This window comes from Triturus cristatus, chromosome 1_2 (genome assembly GCF_964204655.1).
Source record: "Triturus cristatus chromosome 1_2, aTriCri1.1, whole genome shotgun sequence".
Taxonomy (NCBI): Eukaryota; Metazoa; Chordata; class Amphibia; order Caudata; family Salamandridae; genus Triturus; species Triturus cristatus.
This window is the reverse complement of record NC_140580.1, coordinates 1,139,155,283-1,139,179,915: the sequence shown is the minus strand read 5'-3', so window position 1 is coordinate 1,139,179,915 and position 24,633 is coordinate 1,139,155,283. Positions and strand designations below refer to the sequence as shown.

At 48.1% G+C, this 24,633-nt stretch overlaps 2 protein-coding genes across 3 annotated transcripts in view; one reads left to right on the top strand and one right to left on the bottom strand.

The window, feature by feature from the left end:
* The window catches only part of SURF1 (SURF1 cytochrome c oxidase assembly factor), a 68,106-nt gene extending 64,419 nt beyond the window's left edge, over window positions 1-3,687 (bottom strand). The window contains exons 1-2 of one of the 2 annotated variants that reach the window (XM_085613870.1): window positions 3,564-3,687; window positions 461-543 (exon numbers count right to left, since the gene is read on the bottom strand). In XM_085613870.1, coding sequence (XP_085469996.1) covers window positions 461-532 — 72 coding nt within the window. In that variant the 5' untranslated portion in view covers window positions 533-543; window positions 3,564-3,687. Of the gene's footprint in view, window positions 1-460; window positions 544-3,299 lie in introns of both variants that reach the window. The other variant, XM_085613872.1, reaches the window with a different exon arrangement.
* Window positions 3,688-3,811: 124 nt separating this feature from the next.
* SURF2 (surfeit 2) overlaps window positions 3,812-24,633 on the top strand; it is a 43,273-nt gene continuing 22,451 nt past the window's right edge. Inside the window, exon 1 of the mRNA XM_085613873.1 lies at window positions 3,812-4,034. Within this exon, the coding sequence (XP_085469999.1) occupies window positions 3,960-4,034 (75 nt within the window). The 5' untranslated portion in view covers window positions 3,812-3,959. The remainder of the gene's footprint in view (window positions 4,035-24,633) is intronic.

Genomic DNA, 24,633 nt, shown 5'->3' with positions numbered 1-24,633 from the left:
GGACTATTAAAATCTTAGATTTTACATCTATAGGGGTCACCTACAGGGCAATTAAACATTCTAAGTTGGGGCCCCTGTGAAAATTACTTTGTGCAGGCAACATATTCCTGAACACGTGCATTCTGAGAACCAATATAAAACTTCCATATTAGGAAACATCTTCTAGCTCTTCGGCCAAAAAGTAATATGTTACAGTTCTCGGGGAAGATGCACACGCGGAAAATATTAAAGACAAACTCACATCCACAAGTTAGTAAAATCTAAAAATAGCCTATAAAAGAGGACATTAGGTTAAAATGAGCTAACAGTGTTTCAGATGAGCGAGTGAAGACAGAAAAAATCCCTGAGAATAGGCTCACTGGAGAAGAAAAGACAAAAGTGTATTTACTCTGGGTACAGCTAATTCTGTAAAGACTGGTATTATGACCAGGCACATACAACTAGAGCACTTGCTACTTACCCGGTGTCTGACATTCTGCAATAAGAATCTCTTCAGTCCCCCATTCTGCAAGAGCAGCATTATTGAGGACATGGCCACAGAAGCTGTAAGAAACAATGAGGAGAAACTGGTCATCATATAACACAAGAACATTTTACATACATGTACACAAAGGCTTCCCCCTACTCCATGTGTAGTATTTTTGTAAGAAGCCGATTGCCTTACAGTCTCAGACCACAATGATAAACAATAGAGGGTTCTCATTTCATTTCATTTCATTAGTCTTTATTGTCGATGCATTTCATCATAAAAGACATTTACAAAGCATTAAAAGATAAAAGTACATATTTTCAAAGATACAAATTTTTTAAAAAACACGATTTTAAAAGGAAACATAATCAAAATGTTTAAAAATGGGTCAATGTCTTAATGCCTCTTGTTTCTAATAAACCAAACCCAAGCCAAGAACTTAGCAACAGCAATAGCAACATATTCACTGGGCTCAAATCTCAACATTTCTAGGGCTTCTGACCCTTGCCTAGTGCCCAATGTTCGACATAAGGGCTTGAGCCATTTAGCTCGGGGTGCAGCATAGGCAGGACATGCAAAGAAAATATGACCAACAGAATCAATGCAGTCAGGGCAACTTTTACATGAGTCATTAGACATACCCTTCCACTTTTTAGTGAAAAGGTTAGTCTGAAGTGTGCCTACCCTGAATTGATGATAAAGTTTTCTGTCACAAGGTCTAGTGATGGTATCCCAGTATGCCTCGAGGAATGGAGTTCTTTTTTGGACCAGGAACCTTCCCGTCAAGGACTCTGCAGTAACTGAATTAATATGTTTCTGCTGCACCATAGACCAGTAGAGACTCTTGAAGTCTTTCTTAGAGGGAAAGGGGTTATTAACCGGGTCGGTCCATAAGTTGCCCAATCCCATAGATTCCAGGAGCTGCCTGGTCTGTTTGAACCATGGTATGTTGCCAGCCCCTAGAATAGAGCGTACATCAAGGAAGGCCTTTGCATAGAGGGCCAGCTCAGGGACAGTCCATAAACGCCTCCAGAAGGCCAGTGGCTTAAACCTCGCAATGTCATCAAACGAATGACAGCCCAGATCCAGCAGGAGAGGTTTAACTGGAGTAGAACATGGAAGGCCCGTGAGTAATCTAAAGAATTTATATTGTGCCTTTACCAAAGGAGAAAGATCTGCAAACCCCCAGAGCTCAGCACCATAGAGGATTGCAGAGTTTATCCTCGCATTAAAAATTTTAATGGGGGGGCCCATCATTCTCGACTTTGATTGCTTATGTTCTTTAACTAGGCAACCAGAAAGCTGGGCAAATTTTAGAGATAAAACATCAATTTGCGGCCTCCAGTCCAGCTTATTTTCGAAAACTACCCCTAGATAGGTCATAACATGTGTACGCTCAAGCAGAGCTTTGTCCATAAAAACATGTCCCTTTATGCCTCTCCCTTTATTAAAAACCATATACTTGGTTTTGGACACGTTGACCGCCAGGTCAAAATCGGAACAAAAATGTGTAAAAACATTAAGTGCCGCCTGTAGTCCAGATAGAGTCTGAGAGAGAAGTAGGGTGTCATCAGCGAACATAAGGAGTGGGATTTTAATACCTCCAAGCGTGGGAGCGTCCGTCGATGTATTGGAGTAGTACTTAACAACACTGTTAATGAACAATAAAAACAATGTGGGAGCAAGTACACACCCCTGCCTGACACCCCGATTGACCCTGAACCGTCCAGTAACCTGGCCCTGTTTTCCCCAGCGGACTTGTGCGTAGTTGTTGTCATGGAGCCTAATGATGATATTCAAAAGGGCTGGGGGAAGCCCAAGCTCCGCCAGTACGCTCCAAAGTTTAGTTCTATTGACTAGGTCAAATGCTGACCGAAGATCTACAAAGGCAGCATATAAAGTACCGCCACACAAATAGACCGTTTTCCAGACAATCAGTTCTCAAACTGAGAGATAGTGCTGACAGTTTTGTGTAGTGGCTGTTAAAGAACATTCCCTTTCCCTATCCCCTATGTAATGTAAACTGCCAGTTAGCTCACCAATTGTTTCTATGAAAGCACATCTGCTTTCCTGTGTGTTTTAGTTGACTGTAATTTGAGGCTAAAACACAAGACTGTCTATGGGAAATGGTGGTATATCAGTTGCACACCTCTCCACAACAATTCTAAGATGAAAACAGTGAAGTTAATAATAATATATTTATGTAGCGCAATCCTACGTGAGAAGCAACAGAGTGTTGTATACAACAAGAAACCAATAGAACAGATGCAGAGAATGATTCAAGATGATCTGGATAAGGAAGGGATGTGAGGACGGGGAGTTTTGTTGATATACTGGTGGTGTTAGTGAAGCACTCATGAAAGAAGTGGGCGTTCTCGCTTAACAAGATTCACACATCAGAGTATAGGTAAGCTGGTGTCCTCCTCTAGTTCTCAGTTTAGTGAATATGTATGATGAAGAAAAAATAAGTGCTAATCCCCGAAAATAAGTGCCAATGTGCCACACCAGCAACTACCGGCTCAAATTAAACGCTGCATGTATGTATGTATCTCTCGGATGTGGCTGTTTTTAAAGGGTTTCGGAACTCAATGTGATTGTTGCTAATTAAACTCAACGACCCTAAACCCAAGGGTCTGACCCTCATTTCACTTATATTTCTCTATACAGTCATATACTTTTTATGACTCTCCTAAAGTGTTCCTTTTGGCCAATTAATGGAAATGGAAAAATAACCTGATATGCATGATTCGTTTCAATGAATAGTGTTCCTCGTTCATTAGCTTGGAAAATATGCTTTTTTATAATTCTAGTCATTTGAACACTCCTCTACCTCAGTCCGGTAGTGCACTGGCTGGATTGCGATGCCAATGTTGCTCCTGTTATCTTCCCTACTATGGTCTTCTGGAAACATATCCTGCTTCTAGGTGCTGGATTTGCAATTTTAACTGAGTGCATTCACACCCCCTCAATGCATTTTCTGCCTCACCCCCGGTCTGCCACAACGATCACTGCTGGTAACGACAATCTTCCTGTATTTTCCCACCTCCCCTTGTAGTTGTTTGTAACTCATGCACTTAATCTGTTTTGGACTCACCTCTGTCCTGGTTGCACAGGTCCTGCTGTCAAACTAAGTCCTCACTTCCGGGTCATAGGACCATACAGCCACAGAAGGCAGACTAAGAGCTCATGTAGGGAGCCATCTTGGAAGGGTATACGCGAGACCCACGGTGCTCGCACACGCCACCTCTGCTAGGACTTCCTGCTTTGAAGACCTGTCCTCTTTCTGTTTCAATCACTTGCTGTGGGAGGCCTCGTTGTTGAGTTCGGGGGTTCTTGGTCCGTTCTCTATGCCAATGATGTGTCGGGTCGGCTGTTCTACTTCCCGGTCAGGTCTGGCTTCACATCCATGTGGTACCCACATTTTAGGGGCATAAAGTGTCAGACGTGATCGCTAGTTCTTCCTCCTCCGGCTCCCAGAGACTCCCTAACAATGAACGAGCTCCCCGAAGATATCAGGAGCTTCCTTCTGCAGCACCCCACCCTGGGGCTGGTGGAGGGCAATAAGGTAAGCTGGCATGTGGAGGGACAGCAATGGTTGTCATGAGTGACAGCCGGCTGCTGCCGCAGGGACAGAGCTAACGCTGCATTGCAGCGCTAAAACTGACAGCGGACAATGGCCTTCCTTCTGTTCTTCCGAGCAGTTCACATATTCGTATAAACAGTGCCGTGTCCATGCGGCCACCTCAAAGTACGTGATCTCTCAAAGCTGCTTCCAAGCTTAAGTTATCTGGTCGGTTGAGACCATCACGAAACTGCTTATGGAACCACAGAACCTTAGAGCGTAACAATGTATGACTCCTTCCTTCTCAGGGAGTGCTGAAACAGTGTGGAACTCTTTACATTAAGTTTTATGCACCACTAACTCACTGGCCACTGACAAGGCAACTGACAATCTTTAAATCTGAACTGAAAGCCCATCTTCCTGCCTACTTAAATTGATGGATTTAAATAATTATGCTTTATCTCCTGTCTCCAGGCTTACTTCTCTGCCTCAATGTTGTATATTAAATTCACGAGCCTGTGTACGTATTGTTACTCATTGATTATGACTTTGTTATTCATGTTTCCTATGTAATGTTGCATGTCCTATGTAAAGGACCCTAACACCTTCTTGTTTGTTTTATATCAAACTGAATAATTAAATAAGAGCGTTGTCTTCACACTTTGCCTACACCTGCTCCCAGATGTCACCAGTCAAGAGACTCTGCCGAATAAAATGGAGCTGGGCGTAATTACCTACACTCTTCAAACATTTAAACATTTCTTTTTTATAATGCAAGAAAAAAAATATATATTAATCCACCGCGGAGGACAAAATGTACATACTCTCCTTATGTCACAGATCTCTATTCACAATGGTTCATTCATGCATACAATCATTCATTGGTGGGGCCCATAACACCAACACGCTTCTCATCCACGCACTCACTCGAATCTGCACACAGGAGAAAGGCTGCTAGACCAAGTGGGTACCTTATTATCTATCAGTACTAATTCTCTAATACATTTTATATATATGTGATCAAGACTGCCGTTGGGCAGTCGAAACGCGTCAGGCTGGGCACTTGCTTTTTTAAGGACTTTGCACAGGCACTCTAAAATCTGCATTAAATAAAGAAGAATTCTTTCTCCACATTTGTGGTCCGTACCTGTTTTGGGATCGAGACTCTGATCGTCTTCAGGTATATATATATATATATATATATATATATCTCCCAAGGTTGCCTCTGGATAAAGGACGCACTCCGCGAAAAGGTGGGTTACCAAACTCTTTATTTGCCAAAAGATGCACATTACGGCTTTTTAAAATCACAATCCCCTATGAGTTTCGAAGCCGCAGGCTCATTCCTCATGGGGTGACAAACAGGAAATGGCAGAAGCACCACAGCCATCTTTGTCCATTATTTGCGTGCTGTTGGACTTGGCCCTTTTTGCAGGGTCATCCCTAAACTTTTTGCCTTCCTCCTGCATTTTGTCTGACCTGTTGTTGGCTGTTTTATGACTCTGGGCACTTTACCACTGCTGATCAGTGCTAAAGTGCATATGCTCTCCTCATTGTAAATTGCTATGTTGGTGGGATTCCATAATTGGCTTATTTGGTTTACTGTCAGACTCCAGTAAAGTGCGCCAGGAGTGCCAGGGCGTGTAGATACAAATGCCGCTGGTGGGCTCGCAGCACTGGTTGTGCCACCCACAGAAGCGGCCTGGTAAAATGTGTCTCGGGTCTGCCATCGCAGAACCTGCGTGCAGTCTGGTACTGTCATGCTGACTGGGCAAGAGCACCCACTTGCCAGTCCCTAAACCTTCCCTTTACTTCATATGAGTCACCCCTATGGTAGGCCCAAGGGCAGGGTGCATTGTAAGCACAAGGTAGGACAAGCCCTGATGTGTGTGGCATGTCCTAATAGTGAATTACAGCCATTTTCGTTTTTCACTATTGAAGGCTATTCTCATAGGCCAGAATGGGCTGTTAAGATTGTTACATCCTATGATCCTAACATGCCCAGGAAACATGGTAGAAGATCGAGTTTAGTATGCCTGAACTCAGAATAATAAGGTACATCTTTTCGTAAGGTTTATTTTAATATTCTGCGTTTGCAAATGCCACTTTTAGAAAGTTGGCATTTGCTTGCCTAACCATTTCAGCCCGCCTCTGCGTGATGTGTATCTGCTGTCTGGCTTGTGTGAGTGACAGGGCTGGGCAAACCCAGATGGGCAGGGCTAGGTAGCCTGGTGGTGAATAGAAAGATTGACAGGTAGATGGGTGGGAGGAGTACACCTGGACTCTGAATAGGACTGTGCTCTGCCACCACAATGCCGGCTCCGCACCCTGTGGAGCGTCTGATGACTCTGCCCTGCACTCTGAAAGAAGAAGCCTGCATCGCGTCAACAAAGTGCTCCAGAACTGGATTGAACTAGGCAAGGGCCCCTCTGGCCTGGGAGAATAAAGGAAATGTAGTAGCCCTGCTCCTAAGAAATCAGATCCGCTTTTGACCCAAGAAGAATCTCTGCCTGAGGAGGAGGCACCGGGAAAGGTGTAAGGAGGAAGACTGTCCCTATCCTGGGGGCTGGCCTGCAGTGGTGACCTTGCTGCCAAAGGAGAGAAGAGGAACCTTTTGCTAAAGACTTTGCTTTATTTTAATTTCAAGAACTTGTGCTTTTCAAAACGATCTCCAAGGGCTTGGAAGCGAGCTTGCCCCCTGAACTGAGCCCCAGGACCATTGGGCTCAACCTAACCTTCACTCGCCCACCGCTGGACTGTGGTGTTCCTTCACTCACCGGATCCGTGACTCTTGTGCCCCCCGCCCCTCTTTGAGCCGTGACCGGACTGCTTAGCCGCCCCTGCCTTGGGAAGAGCCTCGCTCGTTCTGAGCCGCTCTCTCTATGCCGTGCTGGGCTGCCCCCGTCACCTCGCTCGCCGGAGGCCCGCTGCACACCTTCACCCCTCCTGCCGGAATCGGCGTTGTGAGCATCTTCAAGCCTCGGACGGCCCGGACGTAGAAAGCGTGCCCGGCTGCCCCGCTTTGTTCACTTGCCACCTGTAACACCCCGCTCTTGCTGTGAGCCTGAAGGACCAGACCCCCCCCTCGTGAAGAGTGGGAGCCCCAGACGCCGCCTCGCCCTTCTTAAAGAGCCGCTGAAGTCCCGCACCCGCCTTCATGAAAAGAGACCAGGTACTGTACTTACGAACTCGACCGCGAGCTCGCATCGGATCCAGGGTCCGCAACGTTCTGTTTTCCCTGTCGTCTGACGCGTGCCTCCCGGTTGCCGCCTCAGTGCGAAGTGCGCTGAGGCCCACAGTTCACCTTGTTGCCCGCATAAGAACTTTCCGTATTCATAGAGAATGTGGCCCCACCGTTTCCACCGTTACTGGGTCTTGTACTAAGTCTGCTGAAAATATATAAAAGCCTTATTTTTGTATACAACCTGATTGGTGTCCGTTTGTGGTGCATGCAAAGTATTTACTGTGTGTATAATTGCAAGTGCTTAACCGTGTACGCCCTGAAGTTTAGCCTTGACTGCTCGCGCCACGCCCCTAGAGGGTGAGATGGGGTTATTCTAAGGAGTCATCCTTTGCCCTGACTAGAAGTAAAGGGTCCCTGCTTGTCGCTGGTACTTGCCTGCGCCAACCAGAGTCCCCTCATTTCTAACACGTGCTCTCTCCAGTGAGAGCATGCTGGTAACTGTAGGCCAATTCTTCTCCATCAGTGGAGTCATTCCATTTCCCCACAGTTTCTTTGCCTTAATTGATTTATTTCACTGCCCTCCAGTGGGCTTCAGACGTGATGTGCACCTTTTAAATGATATTACCTTCCCCCGCCGATTCCGCTCGTGCAATGACAGCGTCCAGACCCGTTACCACATTTCAAACGGGAGGTGCATCCTTCGCGGCTGAGGCCGCCGCTTAACACTGGAGAGAGCACGCAAATAATGGACAAAGATGGCTGTGGTGCTTCTGCCATTTCCTGTTTGTCACCCCATGAGGAAGGAGCCTGCGGCTTCGATACGCGTAGGGGATTGTGATTTTAAAAAGCCGTAATGTGCATCTTTTGGCAAATAAAGGGTTTGGTAACCCACCTTTTCGCGGAGTGCGTCCTTTATCCAGAGGCAACCTTGGGAGATATATATATATATATATATATATATATATATATAATCTATCTATCAGGGCTCGAAAAATGTACTCGCTCGCTCGCAAATGCGAGTCAATATCTTTCACGGCGAGACAGTTTTCAGGCCTACTTGACCGGCCTGGCGAGTGAGCTCTTCATTCCCAGCCAGCCGGCCGAATACCTACACACATTAACCTGCTAAGTGATATCAGTATGGGCAAAACGGGCATAGAAGGAAAAGGACTCTGTCTTTTCCTTCGTGCCCAAAGAAGACAAAGACATTGTCTAGTTCCCCTGCCGCTGGCAGCTGCCCCCCCCCACCCCCTTTTTGTTCCCTCTCTCTCTTCCCTCTCTTACTGTCGCCTCATGCTCATTTAGTAAAACCGAGACTTCAAGAAACGCGTATTACCTTCTCTTTCCTCCTTTCGTTTATTGCTCCCTTGTGAAATGGATCCAAAAAAGAAAAACACTTGCTGGATACGTCGGCTTTTTCCGACATTTTTCAAGTGCAGCCTCGGGGTGGGGAGAAATAAAACATTCAAAACATGAAAAAAAAACGAACTAACTAAAGCAAGACAGAGTGGTTGCAAGGTAGCCAGATAATCCAGATTGAGTTATTCACCCCTAAACACATTGGCGCCACTTTACAGTGTTTGCCAGTGAAGCGCTACTTTCGTTTTCTCCTAGCTCTTTGAACAACCTTGTTTTTCCTGGGTGGGAAAGTGCACCATTCCTGGAGGTACTGAAATACCTGCTTGATGGGTGAATTGGAAAACAAAATGCATACTGTGGCTCTGTATTCACAAACGTGGTCTTTTTAAACCACACTGCTTACGTTTTGTAAAGATATAAGCAATGGGCAATGAAACGGGCCCCTTCTGGACCCTGTAGTCATGGACTTAATTTTTCAGGCAAAAGCACTCACTAATTTCTGAATAATGAGTGTAAAAAGAAAAAGGTAACCATGTTGTTCCTAGTTGCATTTCACATGCTTTCCTTAATATTGCATTCTCTGAGTGTTTGTTTTTCTAGGATGTTGTTAATTGTTTTTAGCGGGTCAGTGCAGTGCAAGATTCTCTCAATGGGGCAGTATGGTGTTCAGTGGAGGAGAGGATGTGGCACTATGGTCAGAGCTGCTGAAATTGGAACTGGGGAACCAGGTTCAGTCTTCATGACCAGTCCACCAGACCACTCTCCCCGAGGGAGCACATTCCCATGCTTAACTTAGAAGGCCCCACAAGATTTTAAAAGCCCTGGTGTCTTGGCACCAGCAGGTGGACCCTAGCAGGGGCAAGTGTAGGTTAACCTTGAAGGCCTGTACACCACAATTAATTCTGAAGTTCATCTCTGTCACTAAGGTCACAGGACCCTTGAGCATGTGTTATCTGGGGCCGTACTCTAATATGTTTAAGGTACAGCGGTGTACTCGAGTACTGCTAAGAGTGTCTTTTTTTGCAGATTTATATAGCGCTTACTCGACCCGAAGGTATTGGAGTGCTTAACATGAGCACCAGTTATGTTACACAAGGACACACTCATTTTTGTTAGGCACGGGGAGATTAAGTGATTTGCCCAGAATGACAGGATGTTGAGTCGCCGGGGCCGTAATCTAGTATGTTAAGGTACAGCGTTGAACCTGAGTACTGCTAAGAGTATTCATCCAGGGACACACTCTAGTATGTTTAATGTACAGTAGTGTACCAGAGTACTGCTGAGAGTGTTTATCCAAGGCCATGCTCGTAACTTTAAAAACATTTCAGTGAGAATAGTAATGAGGCTAAAAAATTCGATCCTGTCTTAATGGTCATAGATCAACGGCGCTGCAAATGTTTTAAAGAAAACTTGTATGCAACCAATTTGTGGGTCTAGTGCATTGATGTTCGGTCGAGTAGAAAATTCTAGTCACTAGACCTGCAGGTCAAGTAAGATTTTTAAGATTTGTCGAGCCCTGTATATATAATTTCAAAATCCTAACTTTATCATCAAAGCACTCCACTGTTTGGTCGATGGACCAACTAGTTGGACTGGTTGATGGTGAATTAGAACCAGCTAAAACACAATTAAAGCCTAAAAAACATTTGATATTTTCAGTAGTTAATTTAAGAACCACAAACTAATTTCTTATTATTTCAATTTTGTTTATCTATACATTAATCGAACTTTTAAATCTTGCATTTACTGATTACAGCTCATTATTTAAAATTTAGATTTATTAAAGAGAAAATAAACATTTAGAAATTACTCTTAGACATAGATTTAAGAAAAATGCAGTAAATCATTTACCAATAGACAGATGATAGCTTCAGATCAAATAAGGTATAATCTGCATTCTCAGGTGAAGACTCCCTCGGGAAAAGACAGTCTGACCCTCATCAAAGGATCAAACTGTCGTGCAAATTACAGGATGCGACGTAATTAAGTTCAGATACTCCGCAAAGTCCATGCATCAATTCGGAACATGGATCAATTCCACACTCAGACTGACAGCATAGAATACATTTTAGAATTTTGAAAAAGAACAACCACCCAACAAGAACTTCTTCTCAAGGAAAATTAACCCAAAGACAAACGCAACGCAACCGCAACTCCAATGCCACCAAAAACAACAAACCTATAATGACTGATGAAGGGTTCTTATATCCTTTTTTCCCCTTACTTCATACAAGATATGGCAACTTTAGGGGCAGACCAAATGTTCTGATTGGACAGTTCGGGGTTATCAATCGTTCATTGCACTTTTTCCCAGCACAAAATGGTTCTTCATGTTGACTTGGCACAAGGGGTCACAAATTGAAAGTTATTCTTCCGTTTCTCAGGCGGGAACGGCAAATGTATCTCTTCAAGGCGAAAGGGTCCTATTGACAGGTACATCCTTTGTCTTCTCCCAAGTTTCTCATTCGATCATCTTCTGGCTTGCGGTCAAGTTCCCAACAAATCGGCCTTGGCAAGGAACACAATGCTACCAATGAGATCATAAAGTACCCGTGTAGACTGATGCGAGCTCCCTCTTTAGGGTCCAACTCTAGGCTGATAGTTATTAAAAGTAGCTGGTGGCCTCCCTGACCAGTTTTAACCCACATAATCACATGAGATATCACCCACCCACCTTTATCTTGCAGTCATCATATTGCATACCAATAATAGATCTCTTCCAAAGTAACCCTTCAGAGGTCCCGTTGGGCATTGCAGCGCTGGCCCAAAGAGGAGCAATAGCCCTATGATGAAGCATGACATCCCTTTGGTATGTGTGAGGGCAACATGAAACCGTCCTGTTGATTGCGACCATGCATATGCCTGAGTCCTGTACAATTTGTTGATATCTCCTCTCTTTGAGAACAGTAGCCCTAATTTTTCTTAAAACACAGCAACAGGATTATTTTTCCTGGGGTATGGCTGAAGAACAGACTTTAAGGATTGCTTCTGTTTTGTCTCTTGCATTCAACAAACAACATTTAAGCTCAATCTTGGGCACATACAAGCTTTTATGGCACTGGAGGAAGCACCACGAGCTGCACTCGGCTGGCATCTGAGGCAGAAAGTATACTTGGCATGACATTTCTCGCTGGACTACTGTAAACAACCACGTGGCCAAACCCTGTGGAAAGTGAAATAGGCTTTGGCAAGAGTTTCCTTTTGCATTCTGACACTTCCTTATTCTTTGTAAATTCTGGTCAGTTTTGCCTGATAAAGTATTTGAAAAATAAACCTTGCTATTCATAAAGATTGAAAACATTGATTTAAATGTACATTTTTTTGATACCATAACATGTTTGCTTTTCCTTCATTATTTAAAAAAAAAATTCTTTTATGTTTTCAAACCAAATTTTATAGACCAGTATTGACAGCCAACAGGTCGATACTCACATTACAAAGGCATGGCCTATTGGGGTTGCCAATGCTTGTTCAGTCATTGATGCATTTTTTTTTTTTTTTTTTTTTTTACCCTAGCCTTGAACAGTGTAACAGTGTAATGGCGGAGTAGCATTATTATTTTTGTTTGTGGGGGTTTCACGATTTATGGGCTATATGTTGAGAATATGTACTTGATTCAACCTTGTGAAAGTTGAGGCTTAGAGAGGCACTCTCTCTTTGGTCTTTGCTTCCTCTAGATAGGGTCTGTTAGAAATGAGGGTCTCTAGTTGGCAATTGGCAATGGCTGGCCACTGTCCAAGTAGGGACCCTTCTTCCTAAGTCAGAGTAAGCAGACTACACCCTTTGACAACCCCTGCTCAACCCTGTGGTAACCTAGCACGAGCAGCTAGGCTTATCTCAGAGGCAGTGTGTGAAGCATTTATGACCATACACAGTAACACAATGTGGAACACTACAAATTGACACCACTCAAGTATTTATAAAAAAATAAGTATATTTATATAGACTTAACACAAGACCAATAACAGTAAAAATCCACAATACTAAGACCATAGGGTTACTTTAAAAATGCTGCAAAAATAGTTCAAGGTGCACAAAAGGATGTTCAGTTCAATGCAGTGGTCTCTGCGACCCTTTTACTCACAAGGTATCTGGATTCTGTAGCAAAGCAACAAAAATGTCGCTAAGGAGTTGTAGCGATAAATTTCCTCACGCTAACCAGCGATGCGTTGAATCCTTACCGCAAGGGAGGATTATGCGCTGGGTTGCGGGCAGGACAAAGCGACAAACTTCTGCACGCTAAGCCGGCAATGCGATAAAATCATTGCCGCTAAGGGAGGATGATGCGCCGAGTCTGTTGCGTGTGCGATCATGCTGCGATAAAAGAAAATGGCGCTCCGCGAGGGAGCGACGATCCTGATGCGATGCGGGGAAAATGGCGAACGCACGGCGTCCGCGCTGCGATGAACTTGGTGCGATGATTTTTGGTTAGCGAGCGTTTTGGAACCTGCTGACAGGTTCTGCGATGATCTTCGGGATAGCGGGCGTTTTCAGGCCCGCAGACAGGTGATGCGACGTCCTTGGGTTAGCAGGCGTTTTGGGGCCCGCTGACAGGTAATGCGATTAAACTTCGGGGTTAGCGAGCGTTTTCAGGCCCGCCGACAGGTGAAGCGACGATCTCCGGTAGCGAGCACTCGGCGGCAGCAGAGCGACAATTTTCCTCACGCTTTCTAGCTGCAGCTCGCTAACGGGGGTTAGCGACGATTTTCAGCACTCTTTTCTCAACAGTAGAACTAGAGGCCCTAGAACTCACAGGAGCCTCACCTGCAGATAGAAATCCTCGCTGGGAGGAAACAGGAGGCTGGTGGTGGAGTCTGATGTGCCTGAGACTCCTGCAGGAGGCTAGCTCTCTTCTAGCCCTTGGGTGATTGCTGTAGGGAAAAATGAAAGTTCCTTCAAAGTCCTTTTCCTCTCCTTCCAAGTCCAGTAGTAACCACTGCAGGCCAGTCCAAGAAACAGCACACAAGCACAAGGACAGTCCTTCTCCTGCAGATTCCTGTAGTTACACGGACACAGGTTCTTCTTGTTGTCCAGGAGCAATACAAAATGTAGGGGTTTGGGCACAAATATTTATACCCCCAAAGTATTTGTTCTTAGGAGTCACAAGTCTCTGAACCCAGCCAGAACCAGTTCTGCCCAGCCTTGGAGCACTTTGTTTACCAGGCTGCATCCTTCCTTTCAGAAAGAGGGGGTCTGCCTTCAGACGCACAGTGGGAGGTGGAGCCAGCATTCACCTTGCCAGGCACAGCCCTATTCAAGTGCAGGAGCTACCCCTCCCCTCACTCCGAGGCAGATCTCCCTTTTCAACCTAGGTCTGACTCAGCCTGCCCTGTCCCTCCAAAACCAGACAGCCAATACACATAATAGCAGAGCACACTGGAAGGCTTAGGCAAGAAAGTACCTATACTCTAAAAGTGGAAGTTTCAAACACAGAATATAAAAATAACCTTCACTAAAAGATGTATTTTAATATTCTGAGCTCAGGCATACTAAATTCGTTTTTCTACCATGTTCTGTGGGTCAGTTAGGAATATAGAATGTAATAGCCAACACCTCCCATTCTGGCCTATGGAGAACAGGTAGCCTCACAGTAGTGAAAAACGAAATTGGGTGTAATTCACTACTAGGACATGCTACACACATTGGAGCATGTCCTACCTTACACATACAATGCACCCTATCATAAGGGTGGCTTACAGGATGCCAAGGGAAGGTTCAGGGGCTGGGAAGTGTGTGCACTTCACAGCCAAGATGGCAGTTCTGGACTGCACGCAGACACTGCAGTGGCAGGTCTGAGACACACTTTACAAGCTGCTTCTGTGGGTGGCACAAACCAGTGCTGCAGGCCCACCAGCAGCATTCTGTTTACCAGCCCTGGGCACACACAGGCCACCTACTAGGGACTAACAGGTAAACCAAATAAGCCAATCATGGATGTACCAATTCACATGTCATCTTTACAAAGGGAGCATTCGCGCTGGGGCACTGAATGGCAGTGGCACAGCGCCCAGAGCATCTATAACCAGCAAAAACAGAGGAGACACAGCGAAAAATGGAAGGGAGACTCACGCCAATGATGCCAGGTCTAACACGCGTCCCCTCCAGCTGAAATGTGGGGAGAACTACCCATCCCCTTGGAAGTTCTCATCACTAAGGTGGAAAAATCTGGACAGACCATCAGCATTGGCGTGTTCTGTACCACGGCGATGTTCCACCGTGAAGTCCATACCCTTTAGGGAAATGGACCACCTTAACAACTTGGGATTCTCCCCCCTCATCTGCATCAACCATCTGAGGGGCCTGTGGTCTGTCTGAACCCGGAAGTGAGTCCCAAACAGGGAGGGTCTCAGCTTCTTCAGTGCCCAGACCACAGCAAATGCCTCGTGCTCAATTGCACTCCACCTCTGTTCCCGTGGAAGTAACCTCCTACTGATGAAGGCTACAGGTTGGTCTAGTCCCTCCTCATTCATTTGTGACAGAACAGCCCCCACCCCATGCTCTGAAGAGTCTGTCAGGACAATAAATTCCTTAGAAAAGTTGGGCGGCTGGAGTACGGGTGCAGTACACATGGCAGTCTTGAGGGCATCAAAAGCTTTCAGACAGGTGTCAGTCCAGTTCACAATCTTTGGCCGCTTATTGGAAGTCAGCTCAGTCAAGGGGGCAACAATGTTGCCATACCCCTTGACAAACCTCCTGTAATAACCCGTGAGTCCTAAGAAGGCCCTCACCTGGGTCTGGGTCCTTGGGGGCTCCCAAGCCAGGATGGTTTCAATCTTAGGCTGTAGGGGTGCCACCTGGCCACTCCCTACCTGGTGTCCTAAGTACACCACAGAACCCTGCCCAATCTGGCACTTACTGGCCTTGATTGTGAGGCCTGCTCTGCGCAGCGCCATCAACACTTCCCAGAGGTGGTGCAAGTGGTCCTCCCATGAGGAACTAAACACTGCAATGTCATCCAGGTAGGCGGAACTGAAATCCTCCAGCCCAGCCAACACCTGGTTGACCAACCTCTGAAAGGTGGCAGGGGCATTCTTCATTCCAAAGGGCATCACACGGAACTGGTAGTGCCTATCTGGTGTGGAGAATGCTGACCTCTCCTTTGCCCCATCAGTTAAGGCGATCTGCCAGTACCCAGACGTTAGATCAAACATGCTGAGGTACCGGGCAGCCCCTAACCGATCTATGAGCTCATCCGCTCTGAGGATGGGGTGCGCGTCGGTCCTCGTGACCGAATTGAGACCTCGGTAGTCCACACAGAACCTAAGTTCTGGCGTGTCACCAGGCGCTGCAGCTTTTGGTACCAAGACCACGGGGCTGGACCAAGGGCTGCTAGAGGACTCCATCACCCCTAGGGCAAACATTTTGGAGACCTCCTCTTTAATGCAGGCCCGGTCAGTCACTCTGTAAGCCTGGTGCTTGACAGGAGGACTGTCCCTGGTGTCTACCTCATGGACGCACCAATCATTGACACCAGGGAAATTAAATCAGAGAATTGCCCCAACAGCTGGTGGCAATCTCTCTGCTGCTCAGGGGTCAGTGTGGTGGAGAGGACCACACCCTCCACTGACCCATCCTTCTCTCCTGCACACAGGAGGTCAGGAAGAGGCTCACTCTCCTCCTCCATCCCTGCATCTGTGGCAAGAAGCATGCCCACTTCAGACCTCTCAGAGTGGAGCTTTAGGCGATTCACATGCAGGACCCGCAGGGGGTTCCTGGGAGATTTAAAGTCCACCAAATAGGTAACTGGACTTTTGCGCTCCACCACCTCAAAGGGACAGGTCCACTTATCTTGGAGCTCACAAGGCTCCACTGGGGCCAGTACCCAAACCTTCTGACCAGGTTGAAATTCGACCAGAGTGGCATTCTGGTCGTGCCAACGTTTCATCTCCTCCTGGCTGGCTTCCAGATTTGCCTCAGTTATCTTTCTGAAACGCTGAGTCTGGTTCCTGAAGGCCAAGATGTAGCTAAATACATCTTGGGGAGGTTTCCTGGGAGACTGCTCCCAGCCTTCCTTGTCCCGATTTAGAGGCCCTCTTACCGGATGGCCATAGAGCAGTTCAAAGGGACTGAACCCTAAGGACTTCTGTGGCACCTCACAGTATGCAAACAACAGGCATGGCAAGAGGACGTCCCACTTACTCCTCAGGGGCTATTCTAGGCCCATGATCATGCCCTCCAAGGTCCGGTTGAACCTTTCAACCAGACCGTTACCTTGGGGGTGGTAAGGAGTGGTGAACTTGTAAGTTACCCCACACTCCTTCCACAGAGACTTCATATACTGGGAGATGAAGTTGGTCCCCCTGCCGCTCACCACTTCTTTGGGGAACCCCTCACGGGAGAAGATCCCCCATCAGTGCACGTCCCACCACGGGGGCCGTCGCTGTCCTAAGCGGGATGGCTTATGGGTACCGGGTGGCATGGTTCACCAAGACCAGGATATACCTGTTGCCCATGGCCGTCTTGGGGTCCAGAGACCCCACAATGTCAATGCCTACTCGCTCGAATGGGGTACTCACAGCTGGAAAGGGCTGGAGTGGGGCTTTGATTTCCCCCCCCCCCCCCCCCCTCCCCCCACTCTTCCCACTTGCCGGGCAAGTCTCACAGGTCCTACAATACGTATCTGAGCTCTTGCGCATCTGGGGCCAATAAAAGTGGGTGACCAGCCTCTCAAAGGTCCTGGTCTGCCCCAGATGTCCTGCCAATGGAATGTCATGAGCCAACCCCAGTAGGAAGGCTCTGAAGCACTCTGATACCACCAGCACACGGGCTGACCCCGGCTCAGCAGCCTTAGGCTTGCTATACAGGGGACTGTTCTCCCAATAAATCAGATGTGAACCAGACATGTCACCTGCTGCCTGGGCTGCAGCCTGTCGCCGCATACCCTCAAGAGAAGGGCAAACTCTTTGCTGCTCACAAAACTCCTCCCTGGTGGGCTCTCCGTCCTGCTGCCAATGGGCCAGCTCAGGCAGGTCCCCCAGGTCGGCACTCTGCTCCCCGGTAGGCTCCAGGGCATCCCCCCCTCAGGGGTCTGCTCCCTCCTGGGCCGTGAGAACCAAGGGGGCCGGCTTCCCACGCCCCCTGCCCCTTCTCTCTAGGGCAGGGACCTGGGCCATACTCTCAGGCTCCAGGTCTTTCTCAACTCCCTCTCTGGCTGCCATGGACCGAGTGGTAGCACACACCCACTCAGGCAGACCCAACATTTCCAAGTGAGATTTCCTCTCCACCGTAGCCCACGGTGAGTTCTCTAAATCATTGCCCAACAGACAGTCTACAGGCATGGCGGGCCTCACAGCCACCTGAAGAGTTCCTGAGACCCCCCCCCCCCCCCCCCCCTCAAAGGGAACCTGAGCCACATCACATTGGCTCTCCGAGTTGTCTGCGGACACTACTGGGTAGAATGCATGGGGAACAACCTGCTCTTTGGACACCAACCGGGAGCTGACAGCAGTTACACTGGCTCCTATGTCCCTCAGAGCCTCCACTCTATGGCCATTGATGGTCACCCACTGCCTGTATTTCTTAGTGTTATCAGGCAGTGCAGGCTTAGGGACCATCTCAAAGTCTCCTAGTGAGACAAGGGTCAATTCTATGGGATCCCACCCACCTTGGGCACCCATCTCTTCCCCTCCCAGGGCTACACTAGCAAGCTGGCGGGGTGATGCACGGGGTGGTGCAGGAGCATCCCTCTGAGGACACTGTGGATCAAAGTATCTGTGGCCCACTTGACCACACTTAAAACAAGTAAGGGGCCCCCTCTGAACAGGCCTACCTGTTGGGGGCACTGGTTTCTTATCTTGGGGAGGCTAGGACACCACTGCTTGGTTCCATTGGGAATTACTTTGGGGCCCTTTGTGGAACTCCCTTGGTTTACCCCTGTCCCCCCCCACCTCTCTGCTGGGGACCCTGCCCACCTTTGGCAAAGTCTCCCACTGGACCCTTGCGAACCCGGGTGCTCACCCAGCGGTCAGCCTCCTCAGCAAGCTTCCTAGGGTTAGTTAGCTTGCAATCTATCAGATGCTGGCGTAGCTCAGGAAAACAATTACTAGATAAATGCTCCCATGCAATCAAATCATACAGTTGCTCAAAATTTTCTACTTTGCTACCTTTTACCCAGCGCTCCATTACTCTGCAAAAAAAAGACACATATTCAACCCACGTGGTACCCTCTAACTTCTTGCAGGTTCTAAATCTGTCTGTAAATTTCAGGGGTCAAACAATAGCGGGTAATCAAAGCTTCCTTCATGTGGGCATAAACCATCCTACTTTCTGGGGGCAGGTCCAACAAGGTATCCCTCCCCTCACTCACAAGGCGTCCCCACAACCCCGCTCCCCAATCCTTCTCAGGGACCCGGTGGGACACCATAGCTAATTTATAAGCAGCAAACCATTGCCCAATATCTTCACTTTTATGGAAATCCTTAATAACCTCTTTAGGTATATACACTCTATTCTCAGTATGCACTACTGGTATGCTGCCACCAGAGGGGGAGATCTCTATACTCTTTGCTTTAATCTCCAACTCCCTCAAAATTCTCTCATGTTCAAGTTTCACTTTCATCATCTCAAATTCTAACTTCTTATTCTCTAGGTCTCTCTGACCATCCAATTTAAGCTTAGCCATCTCCATATTATGCCGCCTATCTCTCTCCCTGTCCTCCATCTCTTCTGGAGTCAGGCCCCTTGAGGACACACTAGTGCCCAGGCTGGAAACTGCTTTATCCCCTACCAAATCTACCACTTCATCCTGCTGCTCTCCTGCATTCTCTTCCCCCTCCACAGGCTCTTCCATATTCCTAGGGGCATCCCTGGCTTCTAACCAGGCCTTCAGCGCCTTGTAATACTCTTCCCTTCTAGTGAGACCTGTGATAGGGACTGTGAAGCGTTTGCAAAAATATTTGAACTGCTTGGCATTGTAGGTTTCTAATTTCTCTTCTACCCAGGAGAGATCCTCCGAGGCATTGGATCTGGGCTTGCCCATTGTAGCGATAACTGGCAATAACAATCAAAAATAGAACAAAAACCTCAAAAACGTACGTGGTTATGTTATGGTCTGCACTCACTAGTAGTGTTCACTATAATTACTGTATGCAATCATAAATGCAAGTCCAGATCCTCACCGCTGACCACCAATGTTAGTAATGGGGGTCTCTAGTTGGCAATGGCTGGCCACTGTCCAAGTAGGGACCCTTCTTCCTAAGTCAGAGTAAGCAGACTACACCCTTTGACAACCCTGCTCAACCCTGTGGTAACGTAGCACGAGCAGCTAGGCTTATCTCAGAGGCAGTGTGTGAAGCATTTATGACCATACACAGTAACAAAATGTGGAACACTACAAATGGACACCACTCCAGTATTTATAAAAAAAATAAGTATATTTATATAGACTTAACACAAGACCAATGACAGTAAAAATCCACAATACTAAGACCATAGGGTTACTTTAAAAATGCTGCAAAAATAGTTCAAGGTGCACAAAAGGATGTTCAGTTCAATGCAGTGGTCTCTGCGACCCTTTTACTCACAAGGTATCTGGATTCTGTAGCAAAGCAACAAAAATGTCGCTAAGGAGTTGTAGCGATAAATTTCCTCACGCTAACCAGCGATGCGTTGAATCTTTACCGCAAGGGAGGATGATGCGCTGGGTTGCGGGCAGGACAAAGCGACAAACTTCTGTACGCTAAGCCGGCGATGCGATAAAATCCTTTCCGCTAAGGGAGGATGATGCGCCGAGCCTGTTGCATGTGCGGTCTTGCTGTGATAAAAGAAAATGGCGCTCCGCGAGGGAGCGACGATCCTGATGCGATGCGGGGAAAATGGCGAACGCACGGCGTCTGTGCTGCGATGAACTTGGTGCAATGATTTTTGGTTAGCGAGCGTTTTGGATCCCACTGACAGATTCTGCGATGATCTCCTTGATAGCGGGCGTTTTCAGGCCCGCAGACCAGTGATGCGACGTACTTGGGTTAGCTGGCGTTTTCAGGCCCGCCGACAGGTGATGCGACTATCTCCGGTAGCGAGCGCTCGGTGGCAGCAGAGCGACGATTTTCCTCACGCTTTCTAGCTGCAGCGGCTCGCTAACGGGGGTTAGCGATGATTTTCAGCACTCTTTTCTCAACAGTAGAACTAGAGGCCCTGGAACTCACAGGAGCCTCACCTGCAGATAGAAATCCTCGCTGGGAGGAAACAGGAGGCTGGTGGTGGAGTCTGATGTGCCTGAGACTCCTGCAGGAGGCTAGCTCTCTTCTAGCCCTTGGGTGATTGCTGTAGGGAAAAATGAAAGTTCCTTCAAAGTCCTTTTCCTCTCCTTCCAAGTCCAGTAGTAACCACTGCAGGCCAGTCCAAGTGTCAAGAATTCCTGTCATGCGAGGGGAGGAAAACGGTAACCAGCGAAAACGGACTACATCTCCCAGGATGCTTAGCGGTTGAGAGGTTATGTAAACAGGAGAGCTGTTACATAACTCAAGGAAAACACGCCCTTATGTAAACAGGAGAGCTGTTACATAACTCAAGGAAAACACGCCCTTATGTAAACAGGAGAGCTGTTACATAACTCAAGGAAACACGCCCTTATGTAAACAGGAGAGCTGTTACATAACTCAAGGAAAACACGCCCTATAAAGGGAGGAACCGGGAGGTACAACGCTGTCGGATATTGTGTTTACACCGACGTACCTGCTTAGTGAAGAGCAGTGTTCCGGAGTGGTGCTCCAGTAAGGCAAGAACGGAGGTAGGTCGAGTCGTTACTCCCTGGGCCGTGTCTTGCCCCATCGTCACCTGTGAAGGACCCGGAAGCTCTACCGGATAACCATTGAGCTTCGCTTTTTGACTCGGCTGAGTCAAAGCGCAGAGGCGCTTTTGCTGGTTGGAGTCGTAACTCCCAGCCCGACCAGAGATACAGGGACTGCCAGCTGTAACGCACACCAGGAGGTGTTTGCCGCGTTACAGACTCGGAAGTCCACAGGATCGATCGAGCGGCTGCTCTCGGTTCAGTCTTCTTTGCTTGTGATTGGGGTATCGGTGACGCATCACCAGGAGGTGACTCCGCGTCCCGGTGCAGTCTGAGGAAGAGGTTGAGCGGCTGCTCCCTTCAGGTAGAGACCCCGGCTGGGTGTTTCCCTGACTCCTCGATTCTCCCCAACACTCTTCGTGCCCCTCACAGCCTACCGATTGGCATTGTCGGCCATTTCATTTCTGCCCTCTGTTGGCATACGCCGGGATCGGCGTATATGCAGAGGACGGTTAGGACCATCCGTGCTGTGGGCTGGTAACGTACTTAGCCTGGAGGATTCCAGTGACTATAACCTTTGTTTATTCCTTGTATTATTTTTGCCTTCATTAAAATAACTAAACCTTCACAAGTGGTTGCGTTCTCATTATCGTGTCTGTTAAACGATCCTGAGACGTTCAGGGCGTTACAAAATATCTGACCTTAATAACACTAACTGTCTCCCGGTCGATAACAGACATGGCAACACTTGATGATGTGCTGGCTGCTTTAGCGACCGTGCAAATTGAATTGGCTGCCTCCAGGCAAGAAACAGCCGATGTAAAAGCCAGACTGGATGCTATCCAATCAGACCCGCTCACGCCCAGCACCTCCCTCACGAACCAGACCCCTGCGGTAGTAGTGGAAATGCCGGTAGCCGTCCCCTTGGCAACACCAGAGAGGTACAGTGGGGATCCTAACACAGTGCAGGTATTCCTCACACAAGTGGCGCTACATTTATCGTGCAAACCAAGGGCGTTCCCCACGAGTCAGGCTCGTGTGGCTTTCCTTATATCCTATTTGGCTGAAAACGCGGCACAATGGGCCGTACCCCTGGTGAGCAGGGACGACCCCATCTTATGTGATTGGGGTGCTTTTCGCGAGGAATTCCTGAAAGTCTTCGACAGAAGGGCTGACTCGTACACGGCGGACCGTGAAATGCTTGAGTTGAGACAGGGATCCAACGACCTGGTGCAGTATCTCAACGCGTTCCGAAGGCTGGTTGCGGAAACCAAGTGGCCTGTTGCTAAACAGACGGCGCTCTTCCATCACGGGCTGTGCGATGAGCTCAAGGACGCCGTGGCTCATATTGACCCACAACCCAAGACATGTGAGGGCCTTATCAACCTGGTATTACGGCTGGAACATAGGCTAAGTGAAAGAAAGGGGGATCATGGGAGAAAAGGAAACTCCCTTCCATCCTATGTGACAGTGGGAAGTCCTGAAACTTCCACCGCATCCAAGGGAGAACCCATGGACATCGGCGCAATACGAGCGAGCCTCACAGCCACGGAGAAAGAGTCACGCCGTAAACAAGGATTGTGCCTATATTGTGGCAAAAAAGGCCACTACGTACGTGAATGCCCTGCCAAACCGAAGACGTCACGTTATCGGGCCAACCGGTCGGTAACAGCCGTGGTGGACGTACCGGCGGAAAACTAGAGGACTCCCAGACCAAAGAAGGGGCATCTCGGAGTCACTCATCCATCCCTTCACTTTCCAACTCGGTCACTAAGGGACAACGACACCTGTTTCTCACAGTGCACGTGGGAGTGCATGACCAGTGGATACCCGTTGTGGCCATGGTGGATTCAGGGGCCACTGGCATGTTTATGGACCACAACGAGGCATGCAGGCTAGGGCTAGTGCTTCTTCCCAAAGCTGTACCCGAAGACGTCTATGCTGTAGACGGAAGGCGATTGGTGACGGGGCCCATCGGGCAGCACACGGGGGTCCTTCCGATGAGATGTGGGAGGAACCATTTGGAACAAATCGATTTTAACATCATCCGAGCGCCCCAATATGGCGTCATATTGGGATTGCCGTGGCTACAGAAACACAACCCCTCTGTGGATTGGCCAACACATCGCATCGAACTGACGTCACCGTATTGCATCCTGCATTGTGGAATAAGAACGGAATCCCTTGACGCAGATGAGAGCGGGAGTCAGACGGTGGCTACAGCGGCAGAAAAAGATGTGGCTCTCCCCCAGGCTTATCACAGTTTTGAGGATGTATTTGATGAGGTGAAGGCGGAAGTGCTACCACCACATAGACAGTTTGACTGCCAGATCGACCTGGTGCCAGGGACCAGCGTTCCCAGCGGCAGGCTGTATGCCCTGACGGAGCCTGAAAACGTGCATCTCCGGGGGTACCTGGATAAACTCCTCAAGCTAGGATTCATCCGCCCGTCCAAGTCTCCGGCCGCCTCGCCACTCTTCTTCATCCCGAAGGCTAATGGGGAGCTGAGAGCCTGTGTGGACTTTAGGGCATTGAATGCGATAACCGTAAAGAATCGGTACCCCTTGCCTCTCATCAGTGTACTTCTGGAACAGGTCAAGAAAGCTCGTATCTACACCAAGTTGGATTTGAAAGGGGCATACCATCTGGTGCGCATGAGGGACGGAGATGAGTGGAAGACCGCCTTTAAGACCAGGTTCGGCCTTTTTGAGTACCTCGTCATGCCGTTCGGTCTGTGCAACGCCCCGGCAGCCTTTCAGTACTTTTTGAATGAGGTATTCAGAGAGGAGTTGGATATCTACGTGGTCGTATATATCGACGACATCCTCATCTATTCGTCCAGTGTGGAGGAGCACGTACACCACGTCAAGGCTGTGCTCCAAAAGCTGAGGGAAAACATGCTGTTTTGTAAACTCAGCAAGTGTGACTTCCACGTCACATCCATGGAATTCCTCGGAGTGATGCTGAGTCCAGAGGGACAGGAGATGGCAGAACGAAAGATCAAGGCGGTGAAAGAATGGCCGGTGCCCCAAAGCGTGAAGGACGTCCAAAGTTTCATTGGCTTCGCCAACTTTTACAGGCGGTTTATAGATGGATTTTCAGGATTGGTGGCCCCAATCACACAGCTACTGAGGAAGTCCAAGGAGTTTGTCTGGTCCCCTGAAGCGAACAAAGCCTTTGAGGCCCTGAAAAGCGCCTTTGGTAAGGCGCCGGTGTTGGCTCACCCCGATCCGGATCTCCCCTACGTGGTGGAAGCGGACGCATCGGATGTGGCGCTGGGGGCTATCTTGTCCCAACGCAACCACGACACAGGGGTGCTTCATCCCGTTGCG